Source organism: Stomoxys calcitrans, chromosome 2 (genome assembly GCF_963082655.1).
Source record: "Stomoxys calcitrans chromosome 2, idStoCalc2.1, whole genome shotgun sequence".
Taxonomy (NCBI): Eukaryota; Metazoa; Arthropoda; class Insecta; order Diptera; family Muscidae; genus Stomoxys; species Stomoxys calcitrans.
In genome coordinates this window covers 234,230,843-234,248,717 of record NC_081553.1, presented here as the reverse complement: position 1 = coordinate 234,248,717, position 17,875 = coordinate 234,230,843, and the positions used below count along the sequence as shown (strand labels likewise).

The following is a 17,875-nucleotide window of genomic DNA, read 5'->3' as shown; positions in this document are numbered from 1 at the left end:
CCATGAACATTTCATTCCATTGCAAACAAGCTAATATGACTCATGAGCTGGGGTGTGTTTTGAAGTCCATCGTAGCGTATAATTAATAATAATTTATCAAATTAATATTACACAGCCTTTGTAATCTAATAATTTCGCCCTCTTCGAATGTTAGAATTTTTGCATTTTATTACATTTAAAGAGGTGGAATAACTTTATTTTTTTTTTGAGAATTTAACTTTTATGGTGGCTGTGTTGTTGTTCAATGTAACTGACTGTCTTGTTTACTCTCTAATAAGTTTAGTTCGCCCAGGACGAACATTGACTTCTAGCTACCACCATCGGTTTACACAAAGAAAACATCCAGATGGCTCACTTAATTCACAAGTCGTTTTGATGTTTGCGTAATTCTTCTAATGGTCGTGTCTTAAAATTGAACCACAAAAAGAGAATATATAGTGGCATATAAATATATATAAAACCTTGTATTGGTGGTGAATAGGAGCATAAAAATTTTCAGCATTTTGACGAAGTTTGTATTCCATCCATCCCCACTATGGGGAGGGGCATGAAAATCCAACTAATTTGTCTATAGTTTATAGTTTTTTTTTTATTTGTAAATATAATTTTATTGCAAATACCTAATATTGAATATTGTTAAGAATGTGTGTGCATGTTTTATTTTGTATCTCGTTTTCCCATTTCAATGTTCATTAACCCTCAATATCAAATGAATGTCTAAGCACTTTGTATAGTAATTGTTAATATTGAAGAAAATAATTAAAAAAATTTAAATCAAATAATCAAATCAAATCAAATAATGACTTATAATATGTATGTATATGTAAATGTACAAAACAAATAGCATTTTCTTTTAATCTACAAACATTATCTATAAATTTACCAAAAATACTTGTATTTTGTCTGTCTCTCTTTTTCTTCCATTTTTTTCTTTACCTTGCAATTTGGTTTTCTTTCTTACCAATCCTTAAACCTCCACCGAACTCTGGCTGATCCTGGATATGGCAATAAAATGGATGACATCATAAAAAAATTGATATATTTCGTCATGTGGTTTTTTGGGTTTTGTGTGTGTGTGTGTGTGTGCCTGTGGTGTTGTAACCGTGTTGTGTATTGGTATCTGCCTTCGTGTATGTGTGGGTGGTTGGGTGTGGGTGTGGGTGTTATCTACACTGCTGGTGGTGATTTGAATTTTTTGGATTATTTCTGGTTTTTGTTTTTTGTTTTATTTTCTTGTGTCTCTTTGCAGGCGGGTGAGTCGAATGGCCTATTCAAAAAGACCATCTCAAAGTTGAGCACAGAGTATCGTTTGCAATTCGTTTGGCCCAATGTACGTAGAATACGAGATCAATCTGGGTCAAGCGTCCAAAAAACAACATCAACAACAGCAACAGCCAAAGAACAGCAACAATTCCAACCGAAAAAATCGATATCGTTGGGTGCGATACGAGGCCAACACGGCTATCAACAGCACCATCCTCTGCACCAACAAGATCGTTCCATGCTGGCCGCAATGCCTTCGGTTCATAAAAAACGTACAACCAACCAAAAAGAAGGTGCGACCAAAACATTTCCTTTAGTTTTGTCGCTTTTTTTTAACTTAACCATCACCAAATACGCAAAAAAAAAATTTAAGAATTTTTTTTTTAATTTTTTATTTTCACACTAAATACAAAAATATTTGATTTGGTCTTATTTCCCCCAGTTAAGAGTTCAGTTTCATTATTTAGTTTTTTTTTTTTATTTCTTTCAAACAAGAGTAAAACCAACAAATTAGAACTATTGAGAAAAATTTTATAAACAATACGAAAGTAGATGCGAGTATTATTATTAACTTAGTAATAGGGGAATTGTTTCGAAATTCCTTTAAACATACGATGAAAAATGCGGCAAAAACATTGAGGATTTTGTTCAAATTTAAACCGAAAGTCTTTAATCGAAAAAAAAGAGAGTAGTTCCAATTCGTTATTTGGTTATAACTTTTAAGCGATAGTCCTTTAGAATGCCTTGTTTGCCATATTTTTGTAGTTGTGCCCATAACAAGTAGGCCTTGTTTGTTGGCTTAGTTCGATCAATTGTGGCCTCTGGGCTTAGTCCTTTTTAATGAAATATACTTTGTTAACTGGTTGCGCCAAATCTGTCGCTTAAAGTATGTAGTTGAGTTTGAACAGCAAAATTGGTAAACTAAAATAAATGCAATGAAATTTCAAGGATCGTAGTCCTATGTTTGTTAAAAAGTCCATGGCTTCTGTCCCTGCAATTATCTCTCCTCACTCTATCTTCTATCAACCGACTCAACGACTACGGTCCAGCTTTGTTCGTTAGCTATATCGATGTTACTCCTAACATTTGTTTAATTTATTAAATTTTTGTTTTTCTACAAACTACTTTTTAATTTATTTCTTTTTCATTTGAGAATTTAAGCACAAATATGTTACCTATCCAATTTTAAGAAATCCATTAGCAAAGGCGGTGTCAAAATCATAAAGGAATTTTACACAACCCACGACCCACGCCCAGTGCGTAGGTCGTGGCTTTGATGGCCTGTGGTATTATAATGGATATAAATTGTCTGAGTGTCTCTTATTTTATAATGCCACTTAGGTTACAGTGGCATTATAAAATAAGAGACACTCACACATCTAACCTACTTCAATAGCTTCGTATCAAGTATTCACTAGGGATATAGAACAAGTGTTGCATAGTTCCTTGAATAGGTGACTGAAATGAACGAACTGAACTAGTTTGCACCTTGTCACTTCTTTTCATTCGTCTGTTTAATCGACCCAGTAAAAAGAGATTTGAAGCAGTGCACCCTCAACAGCTTCTCTGAAAAATAAAATAAAAAGGCGTTAAATTCGGCCGTGCCGAACATTGCATACCCACCACCTCGGGTATATGTGAAAACCAACTTTCATCAAAATCCGGTAAAAAATATATACCTTATGTCCCATAGCATCTATATCGACATATGTTCCGATTTGGACCAAATACTAATAAGTACAAGTCATTGTTCAATTGTGTTAAACAGAATTTTGTTCTTTTTAGTAGCTATAAATGCGGCTTTTATTGGCCCAAGTCTTTAAATCGAGATATCGGTCTATATGGGAGCTATATCCAAATCTGGACCGATTGAGACCAAGTTGCAGATAAATGTCGAAGAGCCTAACACAATTCACAGTCCCAAATCGGACTATAAATGAGCATTTTACGGGGCAAAACTTTAAATCAAGATATCGGTCTATATGGCAGCTATATTCAAATCTGGACCGATCTGGGCCAAATTGAAGAATGATGCCGAAAGTCTTAATACAACTCACTGTCCCAAATTTTGGCAAAATCGGATAATAAATACGCCTTTTATGGGCCTAAGACCCTAAATCAGCGGATCGGTCTATATGGCAGCTATATTCAAATCTGGACCGATCTGTGCCATATTGCAGAAGTACGTCGAGGGGCTTAAAACGACTCACTGTCCCAAATTTCGACATCGGATAATAAATACGCCTTTTAATGGCCTAAGACCCTAAATCGGCGGATCGGTCTATATGGCAGCTATATTCAAATCTGCTATATCCAAATCTGGACCAATCTAAGCCAAATTGATGAAGGATGTCGAAGACAACACCTAACACAACTCACTGTCGCAAATTTCGGCGACATCGGACAATAAATGCGCCTTTTATGGGCCCAAAACCTTAAATCAAGAAATCGGTCAATATGGCAGCTATATCCAAATCTGGACCGATCTGAGCCAAATTGATGAATGATATCGAAGGGCCTAAGACAACTCACTGTCCGAAATTTAGGCAAAATCGGATAATAAATGCGTCTTTTATGAGTCCAAGACCTCAAATCGAGAGATCGGTCTATATGGCAGCTATATTCAAATCTGGACCGATCTAGGCCAAATTGAAGAAGAATGTCGATGGGCCTAACACAACTCACAGTCCCAAATTTTGGCAAAATCAGACAATAAATGCGTCTTTTATTGGGCCAAGACCCTTAATCGAGAGATCGGTCTATATGACAGCTATATCCAAATCTGAACCGATCTGGGGCAAATTGAAGAAGAATATCGAAGTGCCTAACTCAACTCATTGTCCCAAATTTCCGAAAAATCAGATAATAAATTTGGCTTTTATGGGCCTAAGACCCTAAATCGGCGGATCGGTCTATATGGGGGCTATATCAAGATATAGTCTGATTTAGCCCATCTTCGAACTTAACCTGCTAATGGACAAAGGAAGAATCTGTGCAAAGTTTCAACTCAATATCTCTATTTTTAAAGACTGTAGCGTGATTTCAACAGACAGACGGAAAGACGGTGATCAAGAATATATATACGTTATAAGGTCGGAAATGGATATTTCGATGTATTCCTTGATATAGGCCGATCCGCCGATTTTGCTAAAATTTGGGACAGTGAGTTGTGTTAGGCCCTTCGACATCCTTCTTCAATTTGGCTCAGATCGGTCAAAATTTGGATATAGCTGCCATATAGACCGATCTCTCGATTTAATGCTTTGGGTCCATAAAAGGAGCATTCATTGTCCGATTTCATCGAAATTTGGGACAGTGAGTTAAGTTAAGCCCCTTGACATACTTTTGCAATTTGGTCCAGATCGGTCTAGATTTGAATATAGCTGCCATGTAGACCGATCTCCAGATTTAAGGTTTTGGACCCATAAAAGGTCCATTTATTGTCGGATGTTGCCAAAATTTGGTACACTGAGTTGTGTAGGCCCTACGACTTTCGTCTTCAATTTGGCCTAGATCGTTCCAGATTCCGATATAGCTGCCATATAAACCGATCTCTCGATTCAAGGTTATGGAGCCATAAAAGGCGCATTTATTGTACGATTTCGCCGAAAATTGGGACAGTGAGATGTGTTTGGCTCTTCCACATTTTTCTGCAACTTGGCCCAAAACAGTCCAGATTTGGATATAGCTGCCATATAGACCGATATCTCGATTTAAAGTCTTAGCCATATAAGAGGCACATTTATAATCCGATTTCACTGAAATTTGACACAGTGACTTATGTTAGGCTTTTCGACATCCGTGTCGTATATGGTTCAGATCAGTTTATTTTTAGATAAAGCTACTAAAAAGCACAATATTTTGTTATACACAATTGAACAATAACTTGTACTTATTAGTATTTGGTCCAAATCGCAACATATTTCGATATAGCTGCTATGGGGGAATAAGGTATGCAGTTTCACCGGATTTTGATGAGAGGTGGCTTACATATATACCCGAGGGGGTAGGTATCCAAAGTTCGTCCCGGCAGAACTTAAAGCCTTTTTACTTGTTTCCGAGCCCAGACATTCAGTGTCGTAGGGGGGCATGCTTCTGTGCACTACAGTGGACTCCAAAACACTTTAAGCTGTCCGATAAAAATTAAGGCTGCTAGGGCCTCAACAAGTCTAGCCTGGGGATCGGTTTATATGGCGCCTTTATCCTAATATGAACCGATATGGAATGAGAATTCCAAAACTTTTAAGAATATATGTACTTTATGGGGTCGTAAATCTATATTTCGAGTTGTTACAAAAGGAATGACGAGATTAGTGTATCCCTATCCTATGATGGGAGGTATAAATAGAAGTGTATGTGAAAAGGAAAATACAAAATTTAAAATATGTTAAAATATAAGAAGGCCTATCTGGCATGCTGTCACGTATTTGCATTCCTGGAGAGTTCCGTTCCGATCTCTCCATTCTATTGCCGTACTTGAGTAGACTTTCCAGAGATACATCTGCAAGAAGGCGGAGATCGGAGAAAAAGTGCCTCCCTAAGATGGAAAGCCTGTGCCTCTTTGGACTCAGACTTAGGCAAGTGCTGAATCCTCTCCTCCTCCTCATCACTACAGCATCCGTAGTATTCATCATTCATCATCATTCATTCGGATAAACGGCCGGCAGGACTGAGTGAACTCTTATCAAAGGCCAGCAGTTCCTTCTGTCGACGGTAGGACTCGCCTCGGCCCAGTCTCCGATCAGAGCTTGGGCTTTGATAAGACCGATGTTATAATCTTTTTTTATTTATTACACTGAAGTAAAACTGAGCGTAAACAGTCAAATCCTTCAACTTATTATGAATTCACAACCAAAGGCATGTTTTCTTGAAACTTTTCTCATAATTTTTGATGATGTGCTATTTCCATCATACCTTTAGTAATACTGGGATGTTGATTTAAGAACCTCTTAAGTCTGTTTATCTTTTCGTCCGTCATCTGCCTGTCTGTTCTGTAACGACATTCATGCGAAGTAGCGTCCTACTCGTTCCTACACAATACTTATGCCATAGCTTCCATATAAACCGAACGTTTGGAGTTCTGATCATACTTTCCATTGTGGCTAAGAGGTTAGCATGTCCGCCCATGACGCCGAATGCGGTGGTCATCCCCCTGATATGCTCGCTACATTTGTAAGACATCCTGCCATGCTAAAACTCCTCTACCAAATGGTGTCGCTATGTGGCACACCGTTCGGACTCGGCGTAAAAAAAGAGGCCCTTTATCATTGAGCTTAAACTTTGCTCGGACTACACTCATTGATATGAGAAAAGTACCCCATGTTCCTTAATGGAATGTTTATGAGAAAATGTAGCTAGTTTTAGATCATACTACCATACCGATGTTAAGTATGATCTACATATGCCTTTGAAGAAAAAAATTGTTCAGAGAAACTGTCGAAGGCCAGACCTACCCTAATGTCAACAACGAAAGAAAAATTGATACCATATGGTACCAATGGTATTGCTAGTAAAGCAACGACGGGAATTAATACCAAAATAATACCGTATGGTATTATAATGCTTAACATCATCCATACCATTCGGTATTGTTTTGGTATTACTTTACTATCCATGATCTTGGTATCAATGCAACACTGTGGAACAGCGAAATGGTCGATAGGACGACGAAAATCCTACGGGGGGATACAGATCGTGAAAAGACAAAGCTATTACTGAAAGGTAGTAAAAAGGAGGTCAGCATGACTTTCGGTATTATGACAGGACACAGGGGACTACGATCTCGCTTAAGCAAAATCGGTGTAGGGCATACGGGGAAGATGTAGGGCATGCGGGGAAGTAAAAGATTTTTCATTGCCCGTCTTTCGTGGCTAACAGACACCGGCATTTAGGTGGGGACACAATACCAGACATGAAACAACTTAGGGTCGTGGCATGGAAAACAATTAAGGATTTTGTAAGTAGCACGGAGTTCCTGACTTGGATTTTCTTTTTGAGGTTAATTTTTAGTAATGACACTGAATGTCAGCGTTTGAATCCTGGCGAGACCTTTAAAAAAAATTTTCAGCGGTGGTTTTCCCCTCCTAATGCTGGCAACATTTCTGAGGTACTTTACTAGGCAAAAACTTCTCTGCAAAGAGGTGTCGCACTGTGGCACGCCGTCATTTCTGTCGTCTCATTCTTGATCTCTATTTTTAAATTAACCGGTAAGGAAAGGCAAAAGACGGGCGGTGCCGACTTTATTATACCCTACACCTACCCTATAGGTACAAATTGGGAGCTGTGTCTAATTCTGAACCAATTTTGTTGACCCTCATCGGATGTTTTCAGATAGGTTATTAAACAATCCGTATCACATTTCGAGCAAATATGTTCTACGGTTCACAAATGACAACATTATTGCAAATTACCCAAAATTTGAATATGTGATGGTCGTCGAGAAAAGAGTTGTGCAAAATTTTGGCAAGATTGTTCAAAAAATGCTCTTCCAGTGGCTCTAGTAGTGAAAATCGGGCCATATACGTATATGACATCTAAATCTGAACCGATTTCTATGAAATTCAGCTATAATGTCGAGAAGCAAGAGAAAATCCTTCCTGCCATATTCTCGCTTAAGTAAATGATCGATTAACAAATGATCATTTGATAGCAATATTACTGCATATCGGACGAGAATATATATATGAGAGCTATGTCTAAATCTGAACTCATTTCGAGCAAACTTTATAGACATTGTGGAAGTCGTTGAGGAAAGCGTTGTACAAAATTTTGAGAAGATTGGTAATTAAATGCGCTTGCAGTGGCTCTAGGAGTGAAAATCGGGCGATATATATGAGAGCTACATCGAAATCTGAACTGATTTCCAGGAAATTCACCTATAATGTCGAGAGTCATTAGAAAATCTTTCCTGCAAAAATTTCGAGAGAATCGGGTAACAAATGACCATTTTAATGTATTATTACTGCAAATCGGACGAACGTATATATGGGAGCTATATCCAAATCTGAACCGATTTCTATGAAATTCGCCTGCAATATCGAGAGTCATAAGAAAATCCTTCCTGCCAAATTTCGAGAAAATCGGTTAATAAATGATTTTTGCAGTATTATTACAAATCGGACGAACATGTATATGAGAGCCATATCCAAATCTGAACCGATTTTTTCCATTTTCAATAGGCTTCGTCTCTAGGCCGAAAACATGCCCATACCAAATTTGAAAACGATCGGATGAAAATTGCCATCTGTAGTTTGTACACAAATTAACATGGACAGTCGGACAGACAGACGGAAAGACGGGCAGATGGACAGACGGACAAAGCTAAATCGAATCAGAAAGTGATTCTGAGTCGGTCGGTATACTTATAAATGGGTCTATCTCTCTTCCTTTTGGGTGTTGCAAACTAATTCACTAAGTTATAATACCCTGTACCACAGTAGAGGTGTAGGGTATAAAAATGTATATCAGTTATTCCACCTCACAAATCAATGTGGGGAGTGCCAGGCTATTCTCATGGGAGTTTGGAAACTACTGCAATAGATTATTTAAAATTCCTTTTAAATTTCTTTTTATGACTTTGACATTAGCAATCTTAAAGACTAACTTCAACCCCTTTCACTTCCTTTTACCTGTTCTATAATTTTTGTCACATATGGCTGTGTGCGTTTGTTTTCATTTCTAACTTAACTTTAACGTCTTTAGTTTTTCTTTTTGACACAACATTTTTCTTTATATAGAACGAAATTAAAAAAAAATACAAAACAAAACTTTACAATTCTCCTTTTTAATGTACGAAAGTCTCAAATGCAAAACAAGAAAGAGACCAACTTGTTGTTGTTGTTTTTTATAATTTTTACAGAGATTTTGTTAAACGTAAATAACAGCTTTTTAGCAAAAAATTTAAGATTTTTAGGCGATTCAAGTAAGTGCTGTTGTTGTTGAAGCTAAGACTAAGACCTACCAACCAACTACAATATTTACTAAATAAACCAAAGAAAAAACACTGATCCAGTCTAAAAGTAATGATGGGCTCATTGTGGCCTTTGTAATTTGATTTTGTTTATTTTTTGATGGCTTAAACACCTTATTTCAGTTGGTTACCTCTACTTGTGTCGGCGCCCGGGTAGCTATTGTCTTGGGGTCATATTTTCTAGTTTTTTGTTGAGTTGTTTTCCAATTGAATTGAATTTTTAGCATTTATTTTGCCATAGTGGGAGCATGCAAAAGTTTATGTTTCCTATGTTCCGTTTTGAGTTGGTGTCGTAAGAATTTTCTTTTCATTTCTCAAATTATTTCATAGCCATTTGTAAAATTGCTTAGTTTTGAATTCATATCATTCGATACATTCATAAGATCTGGGGAATTAGGAAACTAGATTTGAGGAAAAGTGTTCTATAAGAATCAATTTTTTTGAAAAAGTAAGGATGGGTTAAAATCGACCTTGTATTACCCTACACCATTTGGAGTACCCCAGCTAAGACGTCCAAATTTAAATTTGCTTGTATTTGATCTAAAGAATTAACTACCATCATCTGTATATGTTATGGGAGTCATAGAAGAAATCGCAGTGCCTGCTTAGGCCTAAAAATGAAAAATCAGGAGATACATTCAACAGTGATCTGAAGAGGCCTAAGAAAACTCTTCATGCCAAATTTCATGAGGATCGGTTAATAAATTTCCAAATTATTACAGCATTAGCTAAAATCGGACGAACATTATATGAGACCTATATATTAATCTCAAGCGATTCGTACACGTTGTGGGAGTCGTAGAAGAGAGCGTCGTGAATTTTTGAGAAGATCGGTTTAAAAATGCTCTTGCAAGGGCTTTAGAAATAAAAATTGATAGGAGCTATATCCAAATCTGAGCCAATTTTTTCCAGTTTTATTGGGCTTTGTATGTACGTCAAAACAAATGCCGGGGTAAGGTTTGAGTGCGATTGACAGACAGAGAGATAGACGGAGTGAAAAACAGACAGCCGGACAAAAATACGGACAGACAGACATATCTAAATCGAATCAGAAATCGATTCTAATGCTTCCCAAAATTCTAATCCTTCACTAAATTATAATACCCTGTTCCACAGTAGTGGTGTAGCGTATAATGAAAATATTAAACTGAAGATATTAAACGTTGCACAGATATTTTTTTTTGTCATAGGCAGTTTAAGTTCGAAGAAGGGCTGTATAGGATTTTAACTTAATAAAGCCCCCATATAGACCGATATTGCAATTTTGGGTCTTGAGCCCATAAAAGTCGCATTTCTTTCCCTGTTTCGATGAAATTTGTTACGGAGAGTTCCACTCGACCATTCGTCATCTGTGCAGAGTATGGTCCAGATCACATCTCCTGATTTAATGTTTTGAGCCCTTTAAAGCCGTATTTATAACCGGATTTGACTGAAAATTGCCCTATATGGTCCAAAGGGAACTACATTTGGATAAAGCTGTTACATATACCGATCTCCCGATTTCAGCTCTTGGGCTCATAAAAGACGCTTTTATTCTCCGAGTATGCACAGAAAAAATAAAAATCACAAAATTAACTGACCCAATTAACTTTTTATTTAAAACTGCGACTTGCCGGATTAACCCGATGTAGTCCTTGATCGGCCATGGACGCCATCGTATCGCAGAGGTTAGCATGTCCGCCCATGACGTTGGACTTTTCAGTGGTGGTTTTCCCCTCCTAACGCTGACTTCATTTGTGAGGTACTTTGCCATGTAAAAACTGCTCCACAAAGAGGTGTCGTACTGCGGCACGCCGTTCGGAAACGGCTATAAAAAGGCCCCTTACAATTAAACTTAAATTTTGAATCGGATAGTACTCATCGATAAGCGAACAGTTTGCTCCTGTTCCTTAATTGAATGTTCATGGACAAATTTACAATTTGCAACAGGTAATATGAGGGTCAATGGTCTTACAGCTTCGGTTTTGTTTATAAAGTGTTTTCCAATAGGGACTTGACAAAAATGAATTGTCGCTGTCAATGTATTGAGTAAACTCAACACTTTCATCATGGTAAAGTACACGAACTAACAACGTTTGCAAATCATAAACATTTATTACCGAAATTCGGAGTCGTTGTCGTCTACTTTAAGAGCCTGAGCTCAATTTTTTTTTAGCTAAATGGGTTCATCAATAAGCGAAATATGCGTTATTGGTCAGGTGAAAATTACCATGTGCTTCACGAGTCAAAATTTCATTCACAAAAAATATGTGTTTGGTGGGGTTTGCCTGTCGGCGGTGTCATTGGGCCGTACTTCTTCGTCAGTGAAGCCAATCGTCATGTTACCATAAATGAACAACGCTACCGCACCATACTCACAGATTATTTTTGGCCTGAATTGGATGATATGGTCTTGGACGACATGTGGTTTCAATATGACGGTGCCATGAGCCACACAGCACGCGTTACATTTGATTTATTGAAGTGTAAGAACATCTCAAGAAATGACCCAATCAATTGGCTGCCTTGTTCGTGCGATTTGACACCTCTAGAATATTTTTTTTGGGTTATGTCAAGTCATTGTTCTATGCCGACAAGCTGACGACGTTGGAAGAGCTCAGAGCCAACATTGAACGGGAAATAGAGACCGAGTTATCAAAAATGGGTCCCAACGTATTGACACGTGCAAACGTGTCAGGTTAGGAAAGGTTGCCGATATTAATCAGCCCCATGCCACTATGGACATACACCTAAGTCAGTAATCGGCCTGTTGTGCGCTCTAAATACTAAGAAGTAATCTCGAAAAAGAAAATGTAAATCAGGAATTCCGTGCTGCTTACAAAATCCTTATGTTGGTTTATGCGTGGTATTGTGTGCCCACCTAAGTACCGGAGTCTGTTATTAACTAAAGCCGGGAAATGACATAGGAAATGCTCCAACGTCTCATCATCTTCCCCGCATACCCTATATATTCTATCACTTGCCGCACCGATTTTGCATAAGTTAGCTCGTAGACCTTTGTATCCTGTTATGATACCAAAAGCTTTGCTGACCTCTGATTTGCTTTCTTTCAGTAATAACCTCGTCTTCTCTCAATCCGGATCTCCCCATAGAATTTTCGTCAATCTGCCGACCGTTTCGTTGTTCCACAGTGTTCGTAGCCCACGCTATTAACTCGGGCTACGTCCACCTGAAAGACTTCGGGTTAACCAAGTTTGTTGATGGTAGTCCTCTGGTCTTCACTGTCTTGCTCTGCTATTCTCAGAGAAGGCGGTAATCTCCTTCTTACACTCCAAGACTGTTCGTGAATTTACCGTCGTGGTTGTTATTGCCCCTATTGGGCCGGTTTACTGTCCGTAAAGATATACACACTCGACGTCCTCTCGTTAGCACTATAGCACCTCTCGCATTCCGTGACGATAGGAGAGGATAACAACGGCTGAAATTTTTTTTGGTGTTCTCGCCAGAATTCTAACCCAGGCGTTCAGCGTCAATGGCGAATATGCTAACCTCTGCGCTACGGTTGAAAATAAATATGTTAATAAGTAAAGGCACGTAAATTTCGACTGGGTTGAATCTTACAGACTAAATTAAATGAGGAACCAATGGATATTTTTTGTAGTATTTGGATAATAATGTGTTATAGCTTAACTCGTTCGAAAGGAAGATTTTTTGCGGCAGTCAGCCAGGCAGATGAAGGTTTACTACCTATGACTCTAAGGTCTTTGGCGATATTTCACAGTGCTGCTATCGAGTGACGAAGTTATTAAACCACCATTCTATGAAAGTGAGCACAAAAAATGAGAAATCAACTCTAAATACATTTTGTAAGGAATCAAACTGAACGGTTTGGTCTACAGTCTATTTCTACTGTTAAATTATAGGTTAGGTTCAATAGCCTTCTAGAACATCAGATTGGGATCAATGATCCCGATTTGCATTGCGTTTTTTGCATAAGTTTACCACCACCGTGATATCATTTCTCTCACTCCTCCACTCTGCGTTTCAAAGTATGAGAGCAGTGCAAATACCAAAGGATGAGTTTCAGTTTCATACTGACTTATTAGAATTGCAGAAAGACTGCTGGTCGATGGTTGAACTTAACATCCACACAAAGAGCGAGGGAGTTCAGTTACGGCAACCGACCAAGAAACATTCTCATAGAGAGCGATTGGACGACGAAACTGTCCTCGCTTTTGTTTGGAAACTCAGTGCAAATACTAAAAGGTGAGTTTCCAAACAAAAGCGAGGACAGTTTCGTCGTCCAATCGTTCTATATGAGTATGTTTCTTGGTCGGCTGCCGTAACTGAAATCCCTTGCCCTTTGTTTGGATGTTAAGTTCAACCATCGACCAGCAGTCGCTCCGCAATTCTGTTCCAAAAGGTGAATTTCCAAACAAAAGGGAGGACAGTTTCGTCGTCCGATCATTCTATATGAGAATGTTTCTTGGTCGGCTGCCGTGACTGAAGTCCCTCGCCCTTTGTTTGGATGTTAAGTTCAACCTTGGTCCAGCAGTCGCTCTGCAATTCTAGTGTGAAACTAAAACTCACACATTGGTATTTGCACTGCTCTCATACTTTGAAACGCAGAGTGATGGAGTGGGAGAAATGATATCGCGGTGGTGGTTTACTTATATAGCACCAAGTTTCCGCCAATCAGGAAAAAATGAATTTCCAGTCACTTAAGAAATCAAATTAAAAGTTAAACAAAATATGCCCTATTTGTAAACAACAATCAAAGAGTGGTAGGTGTATTCAGGTTATTACAGAGGTTCTTATCGTTTAGATCAAAGCAATGTAGTTTTTCTATTTCGAGGAGTTTTTCAGGACACTTGTTTGTACTTAGTTTCCATTTTGTTTCCTAGTTTGGATTGCATTTCATTATTCCATGAGTTTATTCAAATATTCTTTGTTGCATTACATTGTGTACTAATATTAACACTAACATGAAAATTCAACATTGGTTACAATTTCGTTCTATATTCTTGTCTTAGTTCTCTTTGTGTTGAAAATCATAGCCTTTTTGGAAAAGAGCAAACAATCAAATCTATCTGTACTAACACTTAGAAAATGTTTTCAATTTAGTTGGTATTTTTATTTCGTTCGGTTTGGTTTAACCTTACAACTGACATATGTTACTTTAATCCCAACCCTGTGTCTGTCTATTATTATGTTTAAGTCAGTCTGTCGGTCTGTTTGTTTGACAAGTTGTTTGAGTAACTTTTACTTTCAGTCCAATTCAGTTTGATTTGCGTTTTTTGTTTATGTTGTGTATCGATTAACATAGTTTTGTTCGTTTTAAATGTAATTAACCACCAAAAAAGGCCCCTCAAAAACAAACCAAAAATGTCGAAAATGAAAACCAAAACCCAGGAGGCAACTCCTAAACCGAAAAAGAAAACAAAACATACAATTTGCTGTTGTTGTTAATTTGTTTACTAATCAAACAAATTTGAAAATTGACATTTGAGAATTGATGAGAAATGTTGTAAAACTATTGCAAACATACTAAGTACTTCTACTACCATTATTATTATTACTACTACTACTACTACTAATATCAACTACTAATAATTACCAAATACAATATTGTATAACTATTTCTATTTATCATATTGTTATAAAGTATTTGTTTTATACTACTACTAGTTATTTATTACTATTCATATTGATCTTTCATATACATAGATCTTTCATGCATTCATTTTTGTTGAAGACTTTTAAAGTAAACGCCTACCTAGCTAATTTCTTGTATATTATTCTCGATGAAAAAGAAATCAATAATGAAACATAAAATGAATGAATGATTCTTAATTGTTGATGTTGTTCCTTGCAGATTTTTTGAAGAAATCAATTTAAATGTGTATATTTATATTTTAGCCACACTTCATGAGTTGGAGCCGCTGGTTAGCGATGCCGAAGATAGAAAACCAATCGAAAAGTATGCAAATTATTCTTAAGCTTCTATTTATGTTTCATGTTTTCTGTTGTTTCTTCCTAAAAGTAGTTATTTATTTTGATTTTATTTCTTTAATTTGGTTGTGAGAAGTATACCAAACACCAACAAATGCATAAAACTGACATAAACACTGGTATTATTAAAGTTTTTAAATAGTCTCTTATGTAAAATAAAAAAACTGTCAACAGTTATTAAGAACAGATCTTCCTTAAAATATACAGCTTGCAGCTTACGGAACAAATAGCCATATTTTACAGCTTATTAAATAGCCATATTTTAAGCTTACATTTTCTTGCCATTGCTTATTTAAGTAAATCCAAAGCACTTTACAAATATTTGTGATATATCAAGGGCTACTTTCTGCCGAGTGTAGCTTGAAAAAAACATTTTAATTTATATTAACTGCAAATGCTAATATGCCCATAAACATTCCATTAAGGAAAAGGGGCAAACTACAAGGAATTATTTGTAGACATTGTGGATTCCTTCTCTAATGCAGAACCTATAATTCTAAGGCGGATGGATACTTTATACAACAATACTTATATAATAACTTATGTACTACATGACCTATTGCGGCAGTTTTGGCATCTGTAGTAGAGCTGGCAAATCATCGATGGCACTATTGATATTTTATTATTTGTCGGAATATGGATTGATATTTTTCATATCGAATTTTTCGCAAAATTTCACAAAAACAAAAAAAAAGGCATTAAGTTCGGCCGGGCCGAACTTTGGATACCCACCACCTCGGGTATATATGTAAATCCCATTTCGTCCCAATCCGGTGAAAATTGTATAACTTAAGCACCCAAATTCGGCACGGAAATTGAGTGGTCTATTATATATATGTCACTATTCAATTTTGTAGAAGGCCGTATTGAGGTCGGCTATCGTGAGGCTCAGAAAAACTCACTGTTTCAAATTACAGCGAAATCTGGTAATAAATAAAGCTCTTATGGGCTTGAGTCCCCTTATCGGCAGATCAGTCTATATGGCAGCTATATCTAAATATAGTCCGATCTGAACTATATTTAGGTCGGGTATCAGGAGTCTAAAAATAACTCACTGTTTAAAATTTTAGCGAAATCGGTTAAAAAATAAAGCTTTTTTAAGCTTCAGACCCTTTATCGGCATAGCGGTCTATTTGACTGCTGTGTCTAAATATAGTCCGATCACTACCATATTTGGGTCGAATGTTGGGAGGCTTAAAACTGCATACTATTCCAAATTTCAGCGAAATCGGATAAAAAATAAAGCTTTTATGTCCTTCAGACCCTCCATCGGGAGATCAGTCTACATGGCAGCTATATCTAAATATAGTCCGATCTGAACCAAATTTAGGTCAGATGTCGGGAGTCTCTAAATAACCCACTGTTGGAAATTTCAGCGAAATCGGGTAATAAATGAAGCTTTGATGGCCTTCAGACCCTTAATCGGGAGATCGGTCTATATGACAGCTATATCTAAATATAGTCCGATCTGAACTATATTTACGTCAGATATTGGGGGGCCTTAAATAACTCACTGTTGCAAATTGCAGCGGAATTAGATAATATCCAAATATGGTCTGAATTGGCCCGTTCAAAAACTTAACCAGCGTGCATCAAAAATACGTATCTGTGCCACATTTCAGCTCAATATCTCAATTTTTGAAGGCTGTAGAGTGATATAAACAGACGGACGGACAGACATAGGGTCATCGTTCAATCGTCCTAGAATTTTACGACGATCCGAAATATATATACTTTGTAGGGTCGGAAATTGGATTTTCAAAGTGTTGCAAACGAAATGACTAAATGAATATACCCCCTATCCTTCGGTGGTGAGTTCCTCAGTTGGTTAAATTTTGTTATTGTGTCCTTACCTAAGTAGCGGATTCCTTTAGCCACTAAAGCCGGGCTAAAGGATGCTCGAACGTCTCATCATGCCCTATACACGCTATCATCTGCCGCACCTATTTTGTAAAAGTCTGCCCGTATTTCTATGTGTTCCGTAATAGCACCGAGTTACTTCCATTTAATATTAGCCTTGTATTCTTTGATCCGAATCTCCTAAAGGGTTTCTGCGACGTCCCACTGACCATTTTACTATGACATAGTGCTACATGCAGGTTCGTCGCCCCCAAAGGCTTCGCATTTACCAAATTTACTGATATTAATCTTCTGGGCTAACGGTCAGATCGTTTCATGGCCCAGCCCCCTGATGACCGTCTTACTTTCCGTAATGATGTTCGCACTGACGTCCTTGCTTCAATACGAGACCGGGATTTTATCCAAAGGTCCAGACCTCAAGGTAGACCCCCCGACCCACTCTGTTCTCTAGCTTTGGTGTATCCGTCTAGCATGATCTTCCAGTTTCGCAGAACTATATTCAAATGTTTTTACACATTTAGGCAACAGCTTACTTTCACAACATTTAACAATACATAAGGTTACAATCAATAAATCTTCATAGTTTAATTTAACTTGGACTAGAAGTCTGAGTTTCATAATTATTCCAATACTATTCTCAAGCACAAATGCTATAGTCATAGTCACTATTTAAATGCACTTCTCTCTAACGAACTGTATAAACACAAATCCTCAGATCAGCACTTAATAGACATATTCAATAGAATGCACCAAGGAAATATTCGTTTTTCTGGCAACAATAAAAAGTCTTTAAACGACTTCTGACTTACCTGCAGATTGGATTCCATATCA

General features: G+C 37.3%; 1 protein-coding gene across 15 annotated transcripts in view; it reads left to right on the top strand.

The window, feature by feature from the left end:
* LOC106095618 (uncharacterized) overlaps positions 1–17,875 on the top strand; it is a 161,665-nt gene that overhangs the window by 108,187 nt on the left and 35,603 nt on the right. For all 15 annotated transcript variants that reach the window (XM_059363830.1, XM_059363841.1, XM_059363839.1 and 12 more), the window contains 2 exons: positions 1,250–1,556; positions 15,092–15,152. In XM_059363830.1, coding sequence (XP_059219813.1) covers positions 1,250–1,556; positions 15,092–15,152 — 368 coding nt within the window. The remainder of the gene's footprint in view (positions 1–1,249; positions 1,557–15,091; positions 15,153–17,875) is intronic.